The sequence below is a fragment of the Mus musculus genome, chromosome 6 (assembly GCF_000001635.26).
Source record: "Mus musculus strain C57BL/6J chromosome 6, GRCm38.p6 C57BL/6J".
NCBI lineage: Eukaryota > Metazoa > Chordata > Mammalia > Rodentia > Muridae > Mus > Mus musculus.
The window spans coordinates 85,909,474-85,933,382 of record NC_000072.6 but is presented as its reverse complement, the minus strand read 5'-3'; the positions used below and the strand labels follow the sequence as shown (position 1 = coordinate 85,933,382).

Sequence of the window (23,909 nt, the reverse complement as noted above, 5' to 3'; positions counted from 1 at the left end):
TGAATGCCTAGATTTGAGGCCCAGAAGTCTTCCATGGTTCCCTATCACATCCGCCAGTACCAGGACAGCGACCATAAAAGAGTCGTGGATGTGTTCACCACGGGTGCAGAAGAGTACATTCCCTCCACCTTTCGCCATGTGCTGCGGCTGCCCCGAACCTTCCTACTCTTACTTGGGGTGCCCCTTGCCCTGGTCCTGGTGTCTGGCTCCTGGATCCTGGCTGTTATTTGCATCTTCTTTCTGCTCCTACTCCTGCGGCTCCTTGCCAGACAGCCCTGGAAGGAATATGTGGCCAAATGTTTGCAGACATACATGGTTGACATCACCAAGTCTTACCTGAATGTACATGGCGCCTGCTTCTGGGTGGCTGAATCTGGGGGGCAGGTGGTGGGCATAGTGGCTGCTCAGCCAGTCAAGGATCCTCCACTAGGGAGGAAGCAGCTGCAGCTCTTTCGCCTGTCTGTGTCCTCACAGCATCGAGGACAGGGGATAGCGAAAGCGCTGACCAGAACTGTCCTCCAGTTTGCAAGGGACCAGAGTTACAGTGATGTTGTCCTTGAGACCAGCACCTTGCAGCAAGGTGCTATGACTCTCTACCTGGGCATGGGCTTCAAGAAGACAGGCCAGTACTTCAAAAGTATGTTCTGGAGGTTAGTGGATATTTGTTTTATTCAACTAAATTACTCCTTCCCTTCTGCCTAGGAAGGGTGGTTGTGACCTTATGCTCCTGTGCAGCAAGCACACTTCTTTGCACTCTGCTACAGGAACCAGTGAATCCCGTCATGTCAGTGTGACTAACAATAAAAGTTTGTTGGTGCACACCAGATTCTAATGCATGTGATGGCTGAGCCGGGTTTATGGGCTCTGCCACACTCTGGGTTTCTGGCAGGCCTGTGTTTTACTGAGCCCAACATCACTGTTGCATTATGAAAAAATGCAAAATACTACTGTATGTATTTCACTTGCAAGTCAGTAGACCAGAACTTTCTACATGGCTGGAGGGAACATCTCACCTAGTTCACCTGTGCAAACACCTAAGTTGGCTGAAGTGCCAGATGTCTGTGTGACTAGTAGTTCCAGCAGGCCAGCTGGGCAAGAATCAAGAGCTTTGAGAGCAGCCAAAGTTACAGCAAAGGAGAAAGAAACAAAGCTATCACCTGCAGAACATGCAAGACTTGGAGACAAACATAGATTGTGCTTACAAGATCTGAAGGGTCACAGACCAGAGCTGGGTGTAGAACTGAGAAGAGAACCAGCAGAGGTAGTTTTTGTCATGGCAGAGGAGTAGGAAATCGGTGAGACTAAAGTAAGGACTGATTCTATGGGGAAGATGACTCATGATGCCCAGTCTTGTAGAGCTGTTCTTGTGGGCTCACAGGCCAGCATCACCTTAAGTAGGCCTGACATACAGCTCTGCATTTCTAAAAGGACATGGGGATGGAAGCACCCTACAGCTGGCACTCCTGGAATTCAGGCTGTGCCAGGAGCCATAATGGGTCAAGCTAATATCTAGCAGGTGATTGTCCTGAGATGGCCTGCTTTGGATTATTATATAATCTGTGACAGGTTTGCCCTTATTAAGCAAGGCTGTAAGGGATTTGTTTTAGGAAAGATTCCTGCTATTAGTATGTTTTTCCTAATATGTTATTATTCAACATATATATCACTAAGTAATAGCACACCCCTTTGGAGCAGATCTCTGCAGATCCATGAAGATGTACTGTCTTGTAGTGATGCTACATAGACAAATACGTGACTTGTCTTAATGATGATCCTATTAGAATCCTTAAAATTATATCTGTGATTATTAAGGTTTTTTATAGTGGGACTGCTAGCAGGATGAAAGTTAGAGCTGAGCAGCTCCTGCTGAGATAGTACAAAGGCTTAATCCTTTGCTGTTTGAGGAAGATGTGCTAAGTGCCAGAAACTGTAGTTTCTGGCTTCAGAGGATCATAGAAGGCAGGTCAGCTACAGTAGCATAGTAACTTTGACTTAGATAAGTAAACTTTTTATTATTATACAGCAACCCTCAATATCTTGTAAGACAAAGTCTTACCCTCCACCGATGCCCTTCCCCCTCTGCTGCCTCAAGAAGAGCTGACAAGAAAGAGCACCCCCACTGGAGTTGGCCCCAGCAAGGCTGAATCTAGTCCGAGTTCAAAGGCTCAGGAACTCCAGAAATTCAGGTGCTTTGTGCGTGATTGGGTCATCTTGCAAACCTCTGACACAAGGCTGGGATGGGATATGGTGCTGTGCATATATATATATGCAAGGCTGTCCCTCCTTCTCAGTTAGTTCCTCTGTAAAATGGGATACTATTAGAGATGTGGGGTATTTTGCTCTCTCCCACCCTAGGCTAGAGACTACTGATCACAGAGATCCAGGCACCCCTAAGTCAGTAATTTGTGACACTTGGGAATTACTGGGAGTCCTGTTTCATTCTGGCATCACCTCTGATACAGCTTAACTCCAGAGGGGTCAGTCAAGCCAAACCTTGCCACTGACCAATTCCAACTACACAGAGACCCCTTGCTCTGCCACTCTTAACACAGGTGACTTGGTTACTAGGACTATATCCCTCACCCTTTCTTGCCATGTGGCTCTCCTTGACCCTGGCTGGCTTTGATGGTCACCGTAATATGTTTCTGTCTGTCATCACCAAGGTCAGCCTTCTCTGGCTTCTGTGAGATCTTCTCCACACTAAGCCCAGCAGTATCCATCCTAGAAATCTGCATCCCTTGAGCTAACATCCCAGCTGCACACTCAATGTGGGGTCCCTGTAACAGTCCATATGAGGCAGGGACACTGAGAACTTGCACACACACACAAACACACACACACACACACACACACACACACACACACACACACACACACACAATAGTGAGAAGAGGCATCAAGATTTCTTTCATTTTGGACAATCTTGGGCAAGTGTGCAAGAGTCACTTATTCTTTGTTCTGTATCATCCTCTGCCTCACCTCCATGGAGCAGGCTTGTCTGAACATTCAAGAGGTGTGACTCAGAAAGGAATTTGGGGTGTGGGGTATGTCTTAGTTAGGGTTTGACTGCTGCAAACAGACATAATAACCAAGGCAACTCTTATAAGAACAACATTTAATCGGGCTGGCTTACAGGTTCAGAGGTTCAGTCTGTTATCATCAAGACAGGAGCATGGCAGTGTCCAGGCAGGCATGGTGCAGGAGGATCTGAGAGTTCTACATCTTCATCTGAAGGCCGCTAAGAGAAAACTGGCTCCCACACGGCTAGAAGGAGGGAGGGTCTCTTAAAGCCCATGCCCACAATGACACATTTCTGCCAAGGTCTTACCAACTCCAAAAAGGCCTCATCTCTAAATAGTGCCACTCCCTGGGCCAAACATATTCAAACCACCATAAGGTACCCAGAGAACAACCCCAGAACTGCACTATGAGAGCACCTGGCTTTGCAGACTTGGCGCTTTAGAGGGGACTGGAGGGGCAGAACTGACTGTGCTTGTGGGAAGAACAAGGGGTCACCATTTTTGAACTTGTGTGAATGAAAAGAGGTGAGCAATACCTGCCACTTCCATGTGGATGCTTTTAGGTTTCTCTGCCCTCCCCAGAGCTTCTGACAAGCTGCACAGTAACCTAGAAGCCCAGGCTGAGAAGCCCCCGCAGAGGGCTCTAAAGCCCTGCTGTGGGTTTCCCTCTGATCCCTTCTGCCTTCAAGATAACAAAATGTTTCCTTCTGCTGTACTAAGCCAGTGAGCTTTAGGGTTTGACTGTCACTATGTCCTAGCCAACTCTGGAGTCTACAGTCTCAACTCCAGGGCTGCCCACTGCTTGTTCAAGTCAAGGCTCACTGGACAGAGGCCACTCACTCTGTACCTGTCCTCTGTGGCTGCTTTCAGACTGCAAAGGTCATATTGAGTAATTGTAGCAGGAACCAGATGAGGCGGCCTTTGAGGAGCAAAGTACTTATCTGGCTCTTCACAGAGCTTTGCTAACCCTTGACCAAGCCTATCTTGATGGATACAATCCAATACAAGATAAAGTGAGGGGGAAAAGGAACCATCAAACATGGTTTTATACTAGTTACATGACCCTGGGCTAGTCAGTTAATACTGCTATACTCTTTTAGCTGCCTCTTGTATAAAGTGGGCACAAAGACATATCTACCTAAAAAGCAGCTAAGAGAGTTAAATGAATTGCTATTTATTGAGATAGGATTTGACATAGTACTTTAGGCTGATCTGGAATTTGTGGCATATCCCAAGCTGACCTCAAACTTGCAGCTTTCTCCTGCCTCAGCCTCCTGAGCAGTGGACTGTAATGAGTCACCACACCTGGCTTAGAGTTAATTTTTTTTTTTTTTTGGTTTTTCGAGACAGGGTTTCTCCGTGTAGCCCTGGCTGTCCTGGAACTCACTCTGTAGACCAGGCTGGCCTCAAACTCAGAAATCCGCCTGCCTCTGCCTCCCAAGTGCTGGGATTAAAGGCATGCATCACCACGCCCGGCTTTCTGTTGACATTTTAAACATCTTATAAAACATCCTTCGTTGACATTCTACAAATGATAGCATCCAATAACGTCCCAATCCTCTCTTCTTGTGATGACAGTTTATATATCTGTAAAAGTGAATGACACTCTATGAATGCTGTGTCCACGTGCTACTATTACATAAACAAGTATATGTGGTTTATCATTTCACTACGGCATTAATGATTTGAAATCACAAATACATTTAAAATATTCAAAGTTGTTGGCAATTTGTCATTAATGTCAAATATTCTTTTGAAGTGTAGTTATTAATATTAAAAAACCCAAGTTGCCTGAACATATAAATCATATTTATATCAATTTTAAGAGTCCAAATCTAGCAATTAACTTCATAAAGTCATTTAATATTGAAAGAGATCCTTTTTCTTAGTTTTCATTATGCATTTGAGTTTTCATTTATAAATACTTTCCAAGAATTTGTAAAATGATGTTACTATTTCTAAAGCTTTTTAAATTTTTACTGGTATGGGTGTTTTGCCTGTAGTATGTATACTACATGTGTGCAGTTCCCATGACGGCCAGAAGAAGACATTGGATTCCCGGGAAGTGGAGGCAGAGATGGCTATGAGCCTGCCAGGAATCAGCCCCTGCCCGGCACTTGGGGAGGACAGCAAGTGCTCTCAACTGATGAGTCATCTTCCAGCCCTGCACTAGTACTTAAAAGTTCAAAAGGTATTGAGAATAAGAGAGGAGGCAGATATGAAAAAGAGCAGTAACAGGATTTGTATAAATGTAATGAGTCCCAGTATTTGTATGCTAACTAAAATGTTAATCATTCAAAATTTATACAACCACAGTGATGAGCAAGCAGTGTCAGCAGAGTTCATCTACTGAACTCTTCAAAATGTGCAGGACAAACCTTCTTGACTTCCGAGAGCCTTGTTATTTCTGGAAGACTTTCCAAAGGCACCTGCTGGCCTTCCACTTGAGATACTAGGTGTTCCTGTGGTACTTGTTTGCTTCCATCTTCAATGTAAACAATCAGAACTGAAGTGTTAGTTTCTGAAATGCCAAATTTCTTCAAGGCCTCTGAAATCTATGAAAAAGAAAAGGCAATGAGCCAGGGCCACGTCTGGACTTTGTGCTGCCGGCTCAGTCAGCCTCCCTGTTTCCCAGTGTTCCTCCCCTAGCGATCCCTCTCCAGCACGTACTACTGCTGCCCCTGCTTACACCTGCACTCTGCTCCTCTGGATCAAGTCCTGACTTTCTGACTTTGCACACAAAACCCCCTCTACCTCTGTCTCCAGGAGACATTAAAAGTGCAGATGATACTAGCCCCACTTGGTTAAACTTTGATCAAGAAACCAACTCCACAGCTGTCTGCAGTGCTGAACGTCTCTGCCCAGACCTCTCTACATAACTACTTTGGCTTAGTACTAACTTTACTTGGAGAAACCCAGCCCTCAGTGTCACACTGGAGCAGGTTCTGGGCAGGCACAGATGACAAGGCCAACAGAAATAAAGTCAGTCAACACATTACATTATTATTTGGGGAGAGGTTGAAGATAATTTCAGTAGACAGAGTTCTTGTCTTCATTTTTCCCAGTCTGTGGAGATGAACGGCTTTGTTTGCTGCCACAAGTATCTGAAATGGATCGACAATCTACCAGGGAGAATCCAAAAGTTAGCACAGAAAAATCAGGAGTGTCCCTAACCTCATGCCTGCCTGAGGTAACTTTAGTCCAGCTGTTTATCTGATCATGATTCTTATGGACTATCTTTAAAAGCTATGACTTCAAGGGCTGTTGCAACACAAAAAAATTATATAACTTTAAAGCTGCATGATTCTTGTAGGTGAATACAGAATAGGCCACAACCTAAACTTCAACAGCATTGTTTTCTTCAATCCCCACACATTCAATGAAATCACCTACTCATAGAACAGATGTGGTAACAGACTAAAGTTGGCGGGGTTTCAATCCCAGCCCTGTTGCTTATCATGTGGGAACCAGGCAAGTTGCTGCCTGACCTAACACAGGGAGACAATGCACAGCACTCCCCTTGCAGGACTGTTGGGATATGCACAATGCAAAGAACAAGAGGGTACTTCTTCCTAAGTCACAGTAAATGGGACCCTGGTGCCTTAATGCATGCTCTGAACCACTCTGCCATTTGTGCTGGTCTGAATGAGAATGGCCCCCAGAGGTTCACATACTTGAATGTTTGGTTCTCAGTTGGTGGGTTGTTTAGAAAGGACTGGGAGGTCTGCTGGCTACATTTTATGTCAACTTGATACAAGCTACAGTCACTGGAGAGGAGGAAGCCTCAATTGAGAAAAATGCCTCAATAAGATCAAGCTATATATAGGCAGGCTTGTAGAGCATTTTCTTAACTAGGGATTGATGTGACAAGGCCCAGGACAGTATGGGTGGGACTATCCCTAGGCTGGTGGTCCTGGGTTGTATAAGAAAGCAGGCTGCGCAAGCCATGGGAAGCAAGTGAGTAAGCGCTCTTCTCCATGGACATCAGTTCCTGCCTCCAGGTTCCTGCCCTGCTTGAGTTCCTGACCTGACGTCCTTTGATTTGTTTAATGAACAGTGATATGGAAATTTAAGCCAAATAAATAAACCCTTTCCTTTCCAAGTTGCTTTGGTTGTGGTGTTTCATAGCAATTGAATCCTAAGACAGAAGTTGGTATTAGGATAGTGGAATACTGCTGTGAAGGACCTGGCCATGTTGTTTTGGGGAGGATCGTGGAATGACCTTTGGGATAGAAGTCACACATCGAGTGTTGAGAGTTCAGTGAGCTGTTCTGTAGGAGCTTGGAAAAAGCAGGGCAGACAATGAAGGCCTGGTTTGTGAAGTTTCAGAGGGAAGCAAAGACTCCACAGGGCTTTTTATATGAAGAATCTGTTGTATCTGATGGGCTGGGATTGAAGAGTCAGCCATAATTAACAAGAGACCAGCACCATTGAGAAGAACTCTTTGAGTTACAGGGATAACTGATGTTGGTTGCTGGAACTGAGACATTACAGTGATTAAGAAGACACCAGTATCACTTCTTAGAAGGGTTTCTTGAGAGCACACAGAAGTTGTGTTGCAGAGGTAGTCAAGGTTGCACCTTATGCTGCAGCTGAACTTGGCAAGTTTAAGAGTGACCCAGATAGTACTGGTTTTGGAGGCATAAAGGGGTCATGGAGAGTAGCTGAGGTTTGGCACTGAGAGAGGCCAGAAAAAGCCATTGGTGAAGGTGTGGCCTAGTTGCAGGAGATCCTAGCATCTTGGAGATGCCAGTATATAGCAGCAGCAGTGGAATAGAGGCTTCCTGAACTTAGAAGACATGTTGTGCATGCTACAGAAGACAGAGCTGGAGTAACGCAAGCCCTTTGAAGGAGCTCAGAAGATCATGAGTGGATCCCAGATACTGGACATTGTGTTGTTTACACAATTGGAATTTGATTTTGCTTTGACTGTGACTGTGTCTTGGTTCTTCTCTCTTGAAGTATTTATTTTTTATTTTGTAGGAGACCTATTTTATAAGAAGTTGAGAGAGCTTCCTTTTTCCGTGTCCTTTATATAGGCTTCCGAGAAGAAGGTGTGGCCCAGATTAGAGGTGGATCTTACGATCTCAAAAGATCTATATTAAAGGTGTGTCGTCCCACCTCAAAGATCTGGATTAGAAGTGGATCTTCCCACTTCAGATGATTCACGTAAGCAAAGATCCCCTCACAGGTATGCCCAGCCATTTGGAGGGTTTAGTTCACTCCAGATGTAGTCAGGTTGAGGACTAAGAAGAGCCATCATAGGAGATGTGGCCTTGATAGAGGAGGTGTGTCACTGGAGATAGGCTCTGAGGATTCACTGATGCCACTAGGGTGTGAAGTGTCCCTGGGGATGGGCTTTTGAAACCCCAAAGGCCACAATAGGCCCACTTGTGTTCTCTACCTCCATCTTGTGGGCCAGATGTAAGCTCTTACGCCCGCCCTCCCCGCGCGCCTCCCCACTATCATGGTCATAGACTAGCCTCTGAAACTGTAAGCAGCCTCCAGTTACATGCTTTCTTTCATAAGCTGCCCTGGGTATGGTGTCTCTTTACAGCAACACAACCGTAACTAAGACACTAGGGTGCTTCTGCAGACTCACACTTCACGTATGAGAAGCACAAAACTCAGGCATCTGCCAGAACATACATGTGCTCACAGCTAGGCCATAGCCCTTCCTAAGACAGGATATAGCATTTTAGACTCTATTTATTATTTTAAAACACCAAAGTGTGACTTGGGCAAACACTTTTTACCTGAATATAAAAGAATTATAAGGTAAAATGAACATATTCTTAAATGTCTGCCTTGGTTAATTCATTCCCATATTTTGTACTTACCACATTGGGGTTTATCAATGAACCATCAATAGATCCTTCCATGGCCTTTTTTCTCAAGTCTCCTGCATTTTTTACATCTTTAAATAACAGAAGGGTCACCCTGCATTCAGGAAACAAGTCCAGCTGCTGTGATAGCTGCATTTCGTAGACAAGAAGGACTCTCCTGGACAAAAACAAAAGGTCATCAGGTTCTTATATGTAAAAGATTGCCTCCATCTTTTCCACCCAGTTTCTCCTCGTCTGTCTGTCTCACCTGACAGTCTTACTGTCCTATAACTTGCTCTGTACTTCCATCCTCCTGCCTCTGCCCCTCAAGCCCTAGAAGTGCTATGAAAACACACTCAGATGTAACCATCTTAACAAAATCCCTGCATTCTACTTCCCTGTTTCTTCTCTAGCTTTATTTCTTTTTTATTTTTATTTTTTTAAAGATTTATTTATTTATTATAGGTAAGTACACTCTAGCTGTCTTCAGACACCCCAGAAGAGGGCATCAGATCTCATTATGGATGGTCGTGAACCATCATGTGGTTGCTGGGATTTGAACTCAGGACCTTCAGAAGAGCAGTCAGTGCTCTTACCCACTAAGCCATCTCTCCAGCCCTCTAGCTTTATTTCTATTGCTGTGATGAAACATTCTGACCAGAAGCACCTTAGGGGAGGAAAGGGCTTATGTGGCTTATAATTACAGGAACTCAAAACCACAAAGGAACACTCAGCTGCTGGCTTCTGCTTAACTAACTAGATTGTTAATACAGTCTAGGACCACTTGCCCAGGGAATGGTGCTGCCCATAGTAGGCTAAGCCCTTCTACATCACAACAATTAAGAGTCAAGGCAGCCCATCATAGATAGGTCAATGGGTCAACAGGATCTGCACAATCCCTCAATTAAGAGTCCCTTCTCAGGTAACTCTGAGACTATGTCAGGCTGACAGTTGGAGCTAACAAATTAATTTCATTAACTACAGAATTCCTAAAGTAGAAAAGTCCATTTCCAGAACATCTTTGGCATCTTTATAAGGCGTGTTTTTAACTGTGCCGAGCTGTTTCTCGTTCTCCCATTTCCGGGGGTGGGGGTGGGGGTGGAGAGCGGCTGGCGCCCTGCTTGGGAAGGTGGGAAGCCTCTGTGCGTGATCTTCCAGAGACTCCAACCTGATGCAGGACGCCAGGAGATGACAGATCACAGATCACCTACCACAGTAGTGAGACCTTCATTACCGTATCCTTCCTAGTCTATTTTACTTATACTTTAACAAAGCCCAGTCACAAATATTAAGAAAAATAACTTATACTCAAATACCATACCTTACTCAGACATATATTTCAACATGGAATTGACCAAGAACATACAGTTGTTAAGTAATTCTCAGCAGCTGCGCTGGCTCCCACCTACAATGTAATAATGTAAAGGAAGTGTGGGGTTGTGCTCAGCATGAGGTCTCACATATTGTGAATGATGCCCTGGGTACAGCAGACATGCTATACATTACAGAAAAATACATACATTTTAAGAACAATTTCAACCATCAGTTTTCTTTTTAATGATGGACACAGAAGTTAGGGCCTTTGCAAGGCTAAGCACACTCTACTGTTGAGCGACATCTCCAGCACCAACACCTTACTGATTCTTTCTTTGGTTTAGCCAGTCTGCTAGGTTCTAGTCATCTTTTCTATCTGTCAGATCCATTTCTAGTTTTCTTTCTTGAGGAAAACTGGAAGTTTGATGATGATAAAATAAGATGTCCTTTTTATCATCTTGAAAGGTTGAGAATAGTCTATTCAACCAATGGCAAGGTTTGGTGTGACTAAATAGGGCTAAAAGTTGTCATGTTCAGTGGGAGTGGGCGTGTCTGAGTTTTCTGCCTGTTCTCAGGACCCTTTTCCTCTTACTGGGTCCTACTGGTTGCCTTGCCCAGCCTTGATGTGAGAGTTTCTGCCTAGTCTTACTGTATCTGGTTGTGTCATGTTCAGGTGATATCCCTGGGAAGCCTTCTCTTTTCTAAAGGGAGATGGGAGGAATGGCTCTATGGGAGAGGAGAGATGGGGGAGGGCTGGAAGGAATGGAAGCTTTGGTCAGGATATCTTGTATGAAAAAAGAATACATTTTAAAACTTTTTTTTTTAAAAAGTTGTTATGTGGGAGCTGGAGAGATGGCTCAGCAGTAAGAGCACTGACTGCTCTTCCAGAGGTCCTGAGTTCAATTCCCAGCAACCACATGGTGGCTCACAACCATCTGTAATGGGATCTGATGCCTTCTTCTGGTGTGTCTGAAGACAGCTACAGTGTATTCATATAAGTAAAATAAATAAATAAATATTAAGAAATATTTTTTTAAAGTTCTCATGTTGGCGGAGTCAATGGCTTAGTGATCAGTCTTCAAGCATGTACAAGGACGTGCTCAATTTTCAGCATAACAGTCTCAGCGCCCAAACAAAACAAAATCAGTGCTGTAGTGTCGATTTGTCAAGGCAGTAATAACAATAAGTAAAACCACAGGGATAGAAAACCAAATAAAAGCTGACTAAATGTGTCACTTTAATCTTGTGGGACTCTCAAGCTCTGAGCCAGGCTGGTCTGGAACCTGCAGTCCTACTGCTGCCCACACCAGCAGTACGGTCACAGCTGGTTCCACCATGCTCAGCATACTCTCAGCCTAACTGAGGAGGTTGGAGAGACGGCTGAGCACTTCTGAGTATTTGCTGTTCTTCACCCGAGTTTGGTTCTTAGACTGATCTCTAATGGCTAATAGCCACTCCTAACTCCAACTCCTAGGGATGAGACACTTGCTTCTGGCCTCCACGGGCACCCAGCAACATGTGCACATGGGTCTGTAGGCACACATTTACACATAAATTGACAAGTCTTGAAATAATTTCAAGGCTGCTCATTAAAAAGATAGTGAAACAAGGGGCTGAGAAGACAGTTTAGTAGGTAGAGCGCTCGAGCAACATGCTCAAAGCCTTGGGTTCAATCCTAAGCACCGGATAAAACCAGGTGTGCTAGTGCTCACCGAGAATCCAGTCCAGGGGAGGTCAGGAGAGTCAGAAGTTTAGGATTACAGGAGATTGGAAGCACGGGCCCGTAGAGTCGGGAAAATGCCTTAAAACAAAACAAAACATGTCTTTAACCTTCTCTTGAACACAGGTAATCCAAGCCCAAATTACCCTCTCCACCAACCCTGCCAGCCCAGCAATTTTGACAGAGGCTTCTGCTCCCATCATTCAAAGTGGGAACCTTTATCTTAATCTATATCCAAAGTACTTCCAAGTACATGAGGCTGAGCTTTTATGAAAAAGAAATGTGTGCACTTCTAGCCTTGGTCCCCGGAGCACTAGCCCAGCTGCAGCTAGCAGCAGGATCTTCCCTGTGAACTATGCAGTGACACCCACATCAGATAATGGTGTGGGGATCCACAGAGCAGGAATTAAAGGAGGGACCCCTGAAGTCATTGTCTCTAAGGATCAGGACAGAAAAGTTGGGCTCAGGCTGAAATCAAACGATGATGGTCTTTCTGTTCAGCTGTCCGGGCTAACACCTCTCGGCTGGTGTGAGATTTGGAAGAGAGGAGACCCAGATACATGGTGAAAACTCTTTAGGCTGGAGCTCTGATAAGGTGCACGAGGTGCTCAAAACTGGCTTTAGAGAGAAGATTAATAAGATGACTATTTGAGACAGATCCTTCAAAAAGATACTCATTAAGTCTAGGGTAGTTAGTAGTGGACACATTGGTTTTATCTTTAAAAGTGTAAAAGTGGTCATCCTCAGTGAAGAACGGTCCTGTGCACAGAAACAGCCTTCTTCATTCATCACACCTCTGTGCAGCCGCTGGACTGAAGGACTCACAGACACACCCAGCACTGTGGTTACTTACACTCCGGCCTACTTTTACCTTTGTGCAAATGACTACGCTTTACAAAGACCACTTCTAAGACTCAGATGCCACGAACGTGTAAACACAGCTGAACTCTGGACACATGAAGCTCGTCTAAGAGCCAGGGAACATGGCTGAAGGAAGGCCTTTTCATCTTACACGATGGCAGGAATCTTGTCATGGTGTGATTGGCTGTTGTTTTCAGATTCCAAGATGTAGCCTGTTCCTGGTTCTTCAGATGTAAAATTATCAAAAGATTTACTGACTACTCTAGACGAGTGTCTCTCCTGGAAACCTAATGCTTTGTTAAGATCCTGATTAGGATGACTGACAGGCTGTTTCTACTCCAAGTGAACTATAGTGCTCTTTGTATTACTTTAGCATTCCTTCTTAAATATGCAATAGTAGACATTACCATACATTACATAGGGTAGACTGCCTTTGATAGTTGTTTTAAGTTTTCTTGGTTGGTGTGTGTAAAATGCCAATTAATCAATACTGGTTCATTCTGGGTAAGAATTATTTCAAGAATTACCATGATTATCGCTAAAACTCAACTATCTGCATTTAATGTGTGTCCCGTTTTTTAACTACGGCGAGCATAAGCTGGCCACAGTGGCACACACCTTTCATTCCAGCCCTCAGAGGGCAGACGCAGGTGAATCTCTGTGGGTCTGATGCCAGCCTGGCCTACGTAGTGAGTTTCAGAATAGCCAGAGCTACACAGTGAGACCCTGTTTCAAAAATAAAACAAAAAAGCTATAGTGAACATATACAATAAAACCCAAAATATATAATGGCTGCCACTTATAAACCCAAAATGTTGGCTGGAGAGATGGTTTACAGCCTAAATAACAAGACCTACAACCCTGAGTCTGCATCACATTTGCCTGAGTCCGCGTTAGCTAGCTATGTGTACTTGAGGTTTCCTAGTACTTGCATAATTGAAACCACTTCTAAAGGCTGACTTATTACTTTCTGGAAAAGTTACATATTTATTATATTAAACAGAATTTTGGACTCTCTTTACTACACGTGTATATTACATGGCAATGCTTAATTCTGGTGCCTAATTCCTAACTTCACGTTCCCTGCCCTTTGGAGGCAGACTTGGAAGTTTCCCTCAACAACCTGTTTGTTCCAGTTTCTTAGGCCTTCCTCCCTGCAAGCAAAATGGCACTGACTCTTTATTCTGAGTTTCTATCCTATTAAATGTGTATGAAGTTACATTTTCATCTGAGAAGAGATCAAAGTCACCCTCAACTACACAACTCCAGTCCAGGCTAGCCTGGGTTATACGAGATCCTGCCTCAGGAAACAAAGCCAAAAGCATGAGAGATTAAAGACTGGAGAGTTAGCTCAGCCACTAAGAACACTGCTGTTCCTGCAGACGACCAGGACCCAGCATTCACAAGGTGGCTCACAACCATCTGTAACTACAATTCCAGCGGCTCCAATGCCCTCTTCTGGCCTCCACTGGTCCAGGCACACAAGTGGCACACACACCTCTATACATATAAAACAAACATCCATATATATAATAATAATAAATATTAACATTTTTTTTAAAACCCACAAAACTTAAACAGAAAGTTACCTCTGATTTTCTAGAATGATGTCTGAGGGTTTCTGTTACAGAAAAAGAAGAGTTTGATAACTAATGTCCTGACACGGTCCTATTCATGTTAGCATCTATTTGACAAAGAACATGATAGGCATGGTAGGCATGTAAAAACATGCATAGAAAAAGGAGAAAACAAACTGCAGAAATCTTGAGTACCAAGATGATTAGTGACTTTTATTTCACTCTTAAAATATTCCACTGTGCATGTTCTGAACTTCTACAGACATCAAACAAAATTTAAGGATGTACTACATTCTTGCCTGATACCTGCAGCAGCCAGAAGAGGGTGTTGGATTCCATGGAACTGGAGTTATAGACTTCCGTGAAATGCAATGTGGGTGCTTGGAATCAAAACTCTGGTCTGATTTTTAATAGTAAGGGAAAGGGGCTTTTTAGAAAGCCTCAGTACAGTTTGCTCTGGTTTAGTGAAAGAGTCGCTTAGACCAGAAACTTTGGAATCATCACTTGTATTGATCTGTTTTGACACCTGTTAAGAATCATGTTGACGCACAGGGGAAAAATTCCTAAACAGAAAGCAATGGCTTGTGCTGTAAGATCAAGAATTGACAAATGGGACCTCATAAAATTGCAAAGCTTCTGCAAGGGAAAAGACACTGTCAATAAGACAAAAAGGCCACCAACAGATTGGGAAAGGATTTTTACCAATCCTAAACCAGATAGGGGACTAATATCCAATATATACAAAGAGCTCAAGAAGCTAGACTCCAGAAATTCAAATAACCCCATTAAAAATGGGGTTCAGAGCTAAACAAAGAATTCTCACCTGAGGAATACCGAATGGCTGAGAAGCACCTGAAAAAATGTTCAACATCCATAATCATCAGGGAAATGCAAATCAAAACAACCCTGAGATTCCACCTCACACCAGTCAGAATGGCTAAGATCAAAAATTCAGGAGACAGCAGATGCTGGCGAGGATGTGGAGAAAGAGGAACACTCCTCCATTGTTGGTGGGATTGCAAGCTTGTACAACCACTCTGGAAGTCAGTCTGGAGGTTCCTCAGAAAGTTGGACATAATACTACCAGAAGATCCAAAAATACCTCTCCTGGGCATATACACAGAAGTTCCAACTGGTAATAAGAACACATGCTCCACTATGTTCATAGCAGCCTTATTTATAATAGCCAGAAGCTGGAAAGAACCCAGATGTCCCTCAACAGAAAAATGGATACAGAAAATGTGGTACATTTACACAATGGAGTACTACTCAGCTATTAAAAACAATGGATTTATGAAAGTTTTGGACAAATGGATGTATCTGGAGGATATCATCCTTAGTGAGGTAACCCAATCACAAAAGAACTCACATGATATGTACTCACTGATAAGTGGATATTAGCCCAGAAACATAGAACACCCAAGATACAATTTGCAAAACACAAGAAAATCAAGAAGAGGGAAGACCAATGGGTGGATATTTCATTCCTCCTTAGAATAGGGAACAAAATACCCATGAAAGGAGTTACAGAGACAAAGTTTGGAGCTAAGAGGAAAGATGGACTATCCAGAGACTACCCCACCCAGAGATCCATCCCATAATCAGCCACCAAACCCAGACCCTATTGCATATGCCAGAAAGATTTTGCTGAAGGGACCCTGTTATAGATGTCTCATATGTGGCTATGCCAGTGCCTGTTAAATACAGAAGTGGATGCTCAGTCATCTATAAGATGGAACACAGGGCTCCCAATGGAGAAGCTAGAGAAAGCACTCAAGGAGCTGAAGGGGTCTGCAACCCTATAGGTGGAACAACAATATGAACTAACCCGTACCGCCAGAGCTCATATCTCTAGCTGCATATGTAGCAGAAGATGGCCTAGTCAGCCATCACAGGGGAATGCCAGGGCCAAGAAGCGGGAGTGGGTGGGTAGGGGAGCAGGGCGGAGGGAGGGTATAGGGAACTTTCAGGATAGCATTTGAAATGTATATAAAAAAATCTAATAAAAAAAAAACAAAAAAAAGAACTATGTCAAATGTTTTCTCAGCATCAAATAAAATGATCATGTGATTTTTTTCTTTGAAAAAAAAAAAAAAAAAGAGTCATGTTGACATTTAGTTCCCGATGTGTGATATTAAACGGTGAGGCCAAGTATGGAATTAAGAAGGTGGCTAGGACTTTGTACTAAGAGATAAAAATAAAAAATAATTAATCCGCTCATATCACTATAAAGTTAATAGTTTACCTCAGGGGCAATTGGGGCCTTTGAACTCAAAATTTTGTTTTTTGGGTTTTGTTTTGCTCTGCCTTCCAAGTGCTGGGATTAAAGGTGTGTGCCACCGCTGCCCAGGTCAAAATTTTGTTAATCCAGTTATATGATTATCAAATAAAGGCTTCTATCTCCAAAGCGATTCTATTACAAATGAAGTTTGCCTAGCCTCCTAACCTGCTCCCTGGCTTGAGGCAGACGCTGGCAGATCTCTGAGTTTAAGGCCAGCCTGGTCTACAGTATGAGTTCAGGACATCCAGGGCTACACAGAGAAACCCTGTCTAGGAAAACACAACAAAACACCTCACCCACCATGAGGTACTGTGGTATTAGCAACAGGAGGTGGTCTAAGGCTTCTCACGTCCAGTGTCCACGTTCTGACTCTATATCCACATCTCTCCTGACTCATCCTTGTCACAAGCACTGCCATCACCTCTTATCAATAACACCTTAACAGCGTCCTCATCCGGGCCCTGTCACCAGTAATGCAATTCTAGCCTATCCCAATGGTCACGGGGTCCTTCAGGAGGAAGTCAGGCTGAAGCTAAAGCACTAACTATGTCACTGGGACCAGCATGTAGTCTGGACCCTGCCTGACTCCTCTCCAACCCGGATGGCATGGCCTGCCCTCGGCTTAGGCTGGTCAGGCTTTCCAACAGGGCGTCCCTACTACCCTCAGGGCTTCTTGCCTGGGTCCCTCCTGCCAAGGCCGCTCGCTGGCCCGGGTAAAGCCTGGGGTGGAGGCGACTCCGCTCTCCGCCGCGCCTCCCTCCCAGCGCTGGGCCTGGCTGTGGCTGTGCGGTCCGCACGCGGCTCCTCCAGCCTCAGCCTCGGGCATCGCCTGCAGGGGGCGCCCCGGCGCGCGCAGCCGAGCGGCCTTCCGTCCCGAGCCGCGCTCCTGAGACCATGTCGCTCTCCACCGGGGCTCGCGACAAACACGGGCAAAGGCACGCGTACTTCGCCCGCAAAACTGTCCGCAGGGAAAGAGCAACAGGGCGGAACTCACCCTGCATCCTACGCCCGCATCAGAAGATCGTCCCCTAGGAAACTTAGCTCTCTACTTCCGGAAGTGCTTAATGTTTGATAGGTGGGCGGGCGCCGAGGCGCCCAGTTTCCGGTGGGCGTGCTCCTGGCTCTAAAATGGAAGTGGAGCGGACTCCTAGTACCGCTAGAAGCTGCTGGCGGAGGACAAGGAGAACTAACTCTAATTTGTCCCGGCTTCGGAGGTGGAAAAGCCCCCACTGGTCGGGCCTAGAAGCTGAGGTATGGTGTTGTCAGCCCTGTTCTTAGCCTGTGTTGAACACTCTTTTCCTGTGAAAAAGAAAAATATTCACCAGGATGGGAGTCACAATTTATCAGAGCTTTCCAGACTCAGTTTACCGAGTATGCTCTTGGGTGGAAACGGGGATCTGGCGTGGTTGTGGCTTACATTGAAGGAGCGCTTCCGGTGCTTGGAGATCTAGAGACAAGTGGACTTTCACAGCTGTGACAGAGGAAAGAGGCAAATTTCTTGAGCAGACCAGAGGACGCGACGCTGGGATCAAGTCCCCAGAAGCCATCCGCCTCAGGGAATTATACAAGACCAGGGTACTGCTCACGGGGAAGGGTGGCCACCAAGATAGTGAGTCCGGATTTTAGTCCTTGCTACCTGTCAAGAGAACCCAATGAATAAAGAGCTTGAATCTTAAAATTAGTTTATCCAGAGAGAACCTGCAGTCTGAAATAGTAGGTTAATTACCCTACAGACATGCATTCCCTGCCATCTTCACCCAGCAGAATATATAAGGAGGAGATAGGGCCATAGGCAAAGACAGCCAATAATCCTGGAGCTCCGTTTTGTTTTGCCTCTCTGGCCAGATGGTCAACATGAGGACACTTCTCATATGATGTTTGCTTCTTACTTTCTTGGCTTTCTCCTCGTCTGCAGGTGTTTGGACACAGGCACATTGGAACTCAGAATCTAATTAATTTCTACTGATAATCGACCTTACACCCCTACAGAGATACCTGGGAGGTTAATTCAAAACAAATGAGAGGGTGTCCGTTTCGTTTCCTTTCCTCAGTGTGAAGTACAAGTGTGTCTTCATAATCCAGAATATGAAAGTGTCCCTATCTGTCCCCAATCATTCTTCACTATCAGTAGCAACTCTGAGATCTGTGTCATATGAAAGATGACATCCTGACACCGTGCACCTGGTTGGTTGTCGGAATGACTTCTTTTCTTGTAAGAGAATTCTCTGGCACAAAAAGATGTACATCAGAACATACCATATGTAGCAGGAGCAGCTGTGTCTTGGAGTGAGAATTTCTGAAATATGCTTTGTTCTGAAACAGATATAGACAATAAAGGTCTGAACCAAAGTTAGAAGACAGTGTCAGGTAGCCACATATAAAACCATTTCTCTGTAACTTCTCAGCTTTCCTTTTGGAAAGTCCACCACAGTGAGTCCAGTCTCACTCACCAGGGCTAGACTGCCCTGCACTTATAGCCTTTCTGTTTCAGCTTCCCCAGTGCTGGAATTTCACACAAGCAGTGTGACTTGGTTCTAATTCTGACTCCTTTCCACATCTCTGAAGATACTATTGTTTGGTTGTGGTGGTTTAATTTTATCTCTCAGCCCTGTGATGGGATCTGTCCCAACCGATCTGATTCTGTGTTGAAGGCGTGAATGAGTGACACATGTCAAGGAATTAATGCCAATAAACCCTAGAGCCTACCTTGTCTATTTTTTTTTTTTTACATTTTGTTTATCCTGTTGGTGACGTCCTTGCATCTCCATTAAATCACTAATGGGGATGTCCATTAGAGGCTGTATTTCTGCAGAATGTCTGCAGGCAATAGCCATATAACTCTTATTTATTTATTTATTATTTTTTATTTATTAGATATTTTCTTTATATAGATTTCAAATGCTATCCCGAAAGTCCCCTATACCCTCCCCCTGCCCTGCTCCCCTACCCACCCACTCCCACTTCTTGGCCCTGGTGTTCCCCTGTATTGGGGCATATAAAGTTTGTAATACCAAGGGGCCTCTCTTCCCAGTGATGGCCAACTAGGCCATCTTCTGCTACATATGCAGCTAGAGACACAAGCTCTGGGGGGTACTGGTTAGTTCATATTGTTGTTCCATCTATAGGGTTGCAGACCCCTTCAGCTCCTTGGGTGCTTTCTCTAGCTTCTCCAGCCATATAATTCTTAAAGGAGAACACAAAACAGAACTAATGAGTGAATATTTAAGGAAAGCTAGTGTTAAAGTATGCAGTCCATCAAGGTAGCCCAGCAAGCCTGAGACCTGAATGAATCCCGGGAACCCACCTGAGGAGGAAGGCGAGAACCAACTGCGAGAGCTTGCCTTCTGACCTCCACTCAAGCCATGGCACACACGATAGTAATGAGAATTCTATAAATTACAAATAAGCAGTTGTCTGTAGATGCTTTTAAATCTAATTATCTACTTATGTTTTAAAATCCTAATAGGCAATGCCTTTTAATCATTAGGAAGCATTGCTCAGAGTGTGCCCTGTTAGAGCATGTTGAATTATCATTGCTTAAAGAGAATTGAGAGTTAGCAGCACATGAACACACGCCCGCCTAGGAAAAATTAGTAACATGAACAGTTCTGATTTGGAGAAAAGCAGTTTTCAAAGTACTTCCTAACTGCTGTGTTTTAGAAATTTTATAGAATACAAGATACACACACACACACATATATACACATAGATAGTTTGTGTCACCACATCAAAGAATTATACAAAACTAAAGAGGCCCCCCCCATTATTTATCAATCTGCCTAGTTTTGTTTTTGAAGCAAAATTTGGGTTCTTTGGGTAGGGTAAAAGACCTACAGCATTAACTATTTAAAAATAAACTTTAGACCCATAATGGGGAGCAGTGTTAATGATTATACACAGATGTACTAAGTGAATTGTGGAGCAGGTATGTCTTTTGTCAATGTGAAGACATATAGACCAGGATTTTAAATAACAGTACTGATTGTAATTTGGTTTTGTTTTTAATTCTGAATGGTACTGGTAGAGATATCAAAAGAATTCTATTGGCCATAATGATTTCTGTATAAAAGAGAGCATGTGCCAATCGTTCTGTATGAATTAAATGTCTTGAACTGCAAACAAGTTCAGACATAGATTGCTACATACAATAGAGTATTAAATTTACCTGGAAAAATTATTTATAAAAGTGGTTATTTAAAGGTGTTAACATAAACAAATTAGACTTAATGAACATCAGCTTAAGACTGGGTTTCCTAAGTAGTTAAAATTCTGACAATCATAACAAAAAGCATAAGTAATTCAATTTGTTGTGTTTTTAAGTATTTTTGCAAATGCTGAGAGCAGATTAATATCTTCCAGTCTTAAAAGAACTCACTGTTCTAAACTACCGACTTTTAGGTTGTGTGGGTGTAACAGCACAAGACCACACCATCATAAGTTGTCCCCGAAGATTTTGTGCATCCCCATTGTCCACTCACTTCAGCTTGCTGATTTTCCCCTCACTTGTTTGTTTGTTTGTTTGTTTGTTTTCACTTGGGAAAAAAATCTAGTCATCTTACCCAAGGCAAAAATCCTATTTTACTGTACAAAAAAAATCCTTCATTATCTAAAATACTCCCTTTCACTGGGCATGGTACACACTGCTATAAAGGCCCTTACCGAGGCAGGAGGTGCGAGCACAGCCACACCAGACCCCAGGTCCTCCTAACACAGTGGTCCCCAAACCTTTAATACAGTTTCTCCTGTCGTAGTGACCCCCAAACATTAACTGTCATTTTGCTACTGTTATTAATCATGACAATACCTGGTATGTCGGAGGGTCTTGGGTGGTCCCTGTAAGAGGGTTGATTGACCCCCAGGTTAAGAAACACTGTCTTAGCAGATGCATTCAGATAGCCAGCCTGGGAACTGGAGAAAAACAGAAGTGAAGGGACTAGGAAGAAGATGGGGGCGGGGCTTCATAACGGTGGGGTCCAATGTACCATTCCAGAGCTTGCTTGTCTGGGTTTATTTAATGGGGTCACAAGGAAAATGGATGTGTGCCACCTTCACAATCCAGTTCTTGGCTTTGGTTTACAGTTATTCTGGAGCCATCCAAGGAATTTCCTCCCCAGGTCTACTGCCCAGAGAAAGGGCAGGCACCAGCAGCTTCTACTTAATGCTACTTAGGAGTTGGAACCATTTCAGACACTTCTGGTTCTGTGGTACCAGATGAGAGGAAGAGAGGCAAGGTTGAGGCTTGTATTACACAATATTTAAGGGTGGGTGCTAGGGGTTAACCCTTTGCCTTTCATCACATCAGGTCTTTCTAGTCAAAGGAAAGAGGCTTTGCTGGGACTTGAGCTTGGAAACACAGCTCTGTGATGCAGGGACCGTGACTAGGAAACACAGTTCTTAGGACATAACATCTTCCTGCACAAAGGTGCCATCTCCGTACCAAACACCAAAGCGCCTGTAATTGAGTAACGGGAGAAGGAACAGTTTACATGCATGCTGCATACAGGTCAGAACATTAAAACCAAAAGTTTCCTTTTCCTGATCTACAGGTGAAGAAGACACACCTGCGCAGAGAGGATAAGAGAGACAAATCACCCAGTGGCTAGAGGCTAAAACGGGGAGGGGAGTGACCAGGTCCTGCTAACACAATACTTCCTCTCAGTGTTAGTGACAGCAGGAAAATACACCTTTGGACAGGACCTACATGGGTCCTGGGAGGTTGTGAAAGGGAAGTTCAGGAGACTCACATGGCTTCTCTCTTCTGCAGGGTTCAAGGAAGGTGTGCAAGGCAGGTATAGCTGTCTCTCCTGGATGCCAAGATTTGAGACCCAGAAGTCTCCCATGGTTCCTTATCACATCCGACAGTACCAGGACAGCGACCATAAAAGAGTCGTGGATGTGTTCACCAAGGGCATGGAGGAGTACATTCCCTCTACCTTTCGGCACATGCTTATGCTGCCCCGAACCCTCCTGCTCTTACTTGGGGTGCCCCTTGCCCTGGTCCTGGTGTCTGGCTCCTGGATCCTGGCTGTTATTTGCATCTTCTTTCTGCTCCTACTTCTGCGGCTCCTTGCCAGACAGCCCTGGAAGGAATATGTGGCCAAATGTTTGCAGACAGACATGGTTGACATCACCAAGTCTTACCTGAATGTACATGGCGCCTGCTTCTGGGTGGCTGAGTCTGGGGGGCAGGTGGTGGGCATAGTGGCTGCTCAGCCAGTCAAGGATCCTCCACTAGGGAGGAAGCAGCTGCAGCTCTTTCGCCTGTCTGTGTCCTCACAGCATCGAGGACAGGGGATAGCGAAAGCGCTGACCAGAACTGTCCTCCAGTTTGCAAGGGACCAGAGTTACAGTGATGTTGTCCTTGAGACCAGCGCCTTGCAGCAAGGTGCTGTGACTCTCTACCTGGGCATGGGCTTCAAGAAGGCAGGCCAGTACTTCATGAGTATATTCTGGAGGTTAGCAGGTATTTGTACAATTCAATTAAAGTACTCCTTCCCTTCTGCCTAGGAGGGGTGGCTGTGACCTTATGCTCCTGTGCAGCAAGCACACTTCTCTGCACTCTGCTACAGGAACCAGTGAACCCTGTCATGTCAGTGTGATTAACAATAAAAGTTTGTTGGTGCACACCAGATTCTAATGCATGTGATGGCTGAGTGGGGGGTTAGGGGCTCTGCTACATTCTAGGTGTCTGGGGTACCTGTGTTTCATATATCTAGCCCCATATTACTGTTGTATTATAAATTGTGCAAAATACTACTGCATGTATTCACTTTTGAGTGTGAACCAGAAGTTTCTGTAGGGCTGGAGAGGGCCACTTACCTAGCCCCAGGACACTGAGTTGGTTAGATGTAAACATGGGGAGTAAACATGAAGGTTTCTCTCTGTGTGTTCCTGTGTTCCAGGAAGCCATGAGCTTTGGCCTGTGGTCATTGACCTTCTCAGACTTAGTGAATAACACCTTGAGTCCACTTTTTTTTTTTAATTCTTTGACAGTTTCACACATGTATACATTGAGTTTCTTACTGACCGGTCTTCACACACACAGGTATCATTACAGCTAATCCCAGCCCACAAAGAAGATGGGAGCTCCCCAGTGCTGGGTACTGATGCAAGTATCAGAAGGTTGTTGGGGGAAAAGATCAGCTTCCCGTGGTCTTGAGTTGCTTTAGATCGTGTTCACGTCCTCAGAGTAGAGACTTTCATTAAAAAGGCATACAAAGTTATACAAAATACTAAGAAATCTCATTCCCCCCACCCCAGACTTCAGTAAAAGTACATTTCTAATTGCCACCTGTGTTTGGGACTCAAGAG

General features: G+C 44.4%; 2 protein-coding genes and 2 pseudogenes across 12 annotated transcripts; 3 read left to right on the top strand and 1 right to left on the bottom strand.

Annotated features, from left to right (window-relative positions):
* On the top strand, positions 1-826 carry Nat8b-ps (N-acetyltransferase 8B, pseudogene; annotated as a pseudogene).
* On the bottom strand, positions 3,099-21,523 carry Tprkb (Tp53rk binding protein). 10 transcript variants are annotated; one of them, XM_017321732.2, is made up of 10 exons: positions 21,403-21,523; positions 19,903-19,987; positions 18,855-18,911; positions 18,016-18,234; positions 13,359-13,466; positions 11,872-11,960; positions 8,861-9,023; positions 6,020-6,142; positions 5,399-5,575; positions 3,105-4,607 (listed from the first exon to the last, which is right to left on the bottom strand). In XM_017321732.2, exons 7-10 carry the CDS (start codon positions 8,999-9,001, stop codon positions 4,521-4,523), a joined length of 528 nt encoding a protein of 175 aa, XP_017177221.1. In that variant the 5' UTR covers positions 9,002-9,023; positions 11,872-11,960; positions 13,359-13,466; positions 18,016-18,234; positions 18,855-18,911; positions 19,903-19,987; positions 21,403-21,523; the 3' UTR covers positions 3,105-4,520. The 10 variants fall into 10 exon arrangements, with proteins under 10 accessions (NP_001348993.1, NP_001163959.1, NP_789812.1 ...); NM_001362064.1 differs by lacking the exon at positions 13,359-13,466 and having other exon boundaries at positions 3,099-4,607; positions 21,403-21,468; XM_030255586.1 differs by lacking the exons at positions 13,359-13,466; positions 19,903-19,987.
* Gm18290 (predicted gene, 18290) lies at positions 12,003-12,754 on the top strand (annotated as a pseudogene).
* Positions 17,469-23,229, top strand: Nat8f1 (N-acetyltransferase 8 (GCN5-related) family member 1). Of its 2 annotated transcripts, none has more exons than XM_006506470.3 (2): positions 17,469-18,173; positions 22,363-23,229. In XM_006506470.3, exon 2 carries the CDS (start codon positions 22,407-22,409, stop codon positions 23,103-23,105), a length of 699 nt encoding a protein of 232 aa, XP_006506533.1. In that variant the 5' UTR covers positions 17,469-18,173; positions 22,363-22,406; the 3' UTR covers positions 23,106-23,229. The 2 variants fall into 2 exon arrangements, with proteins under 2 accessions (XP_006506533.1, NP_075649.3); NM_023160.3 differs by having other exon boundaries at positions 17,751-17,849.
* The last annotated feature ends 680 nt before the right edge of the window (positions 23,230-23,909 follow it).

Excerpts from the sequence above, each read along its gene's own strand:
- Tprkb (XM_017321732.2), bottom strand. The coding sequence starts at position 9,001 with ATGCAGCTATCACAGCAGCTGGACTTGTTTCCTGAATGCAGGGTGACC. Across the intron at positions 5,576-6,019 it reads ACCTCTCCCCAAATAATAAT|ATTTCAGAGGCCTTGAAGAA; the intron begins GTAATGTGTTGA and ends TCTTTTTCATAG. Across the intron at positions 4,608-5,398 it reads GGCTCTCGGAAGTCAAGAAG|ATATATAAACTGTCATCACA; the intron begins GTTTGTCCTGCA and ends TCACTTTTACAG.
- Nat8f1 (XM_006506470.3), top strand. The coding sequence starts at position 22,407 with ATGCCAAGATTTGAGACCCAGAAGTCTCCCATGGTTCCTTATCACATC.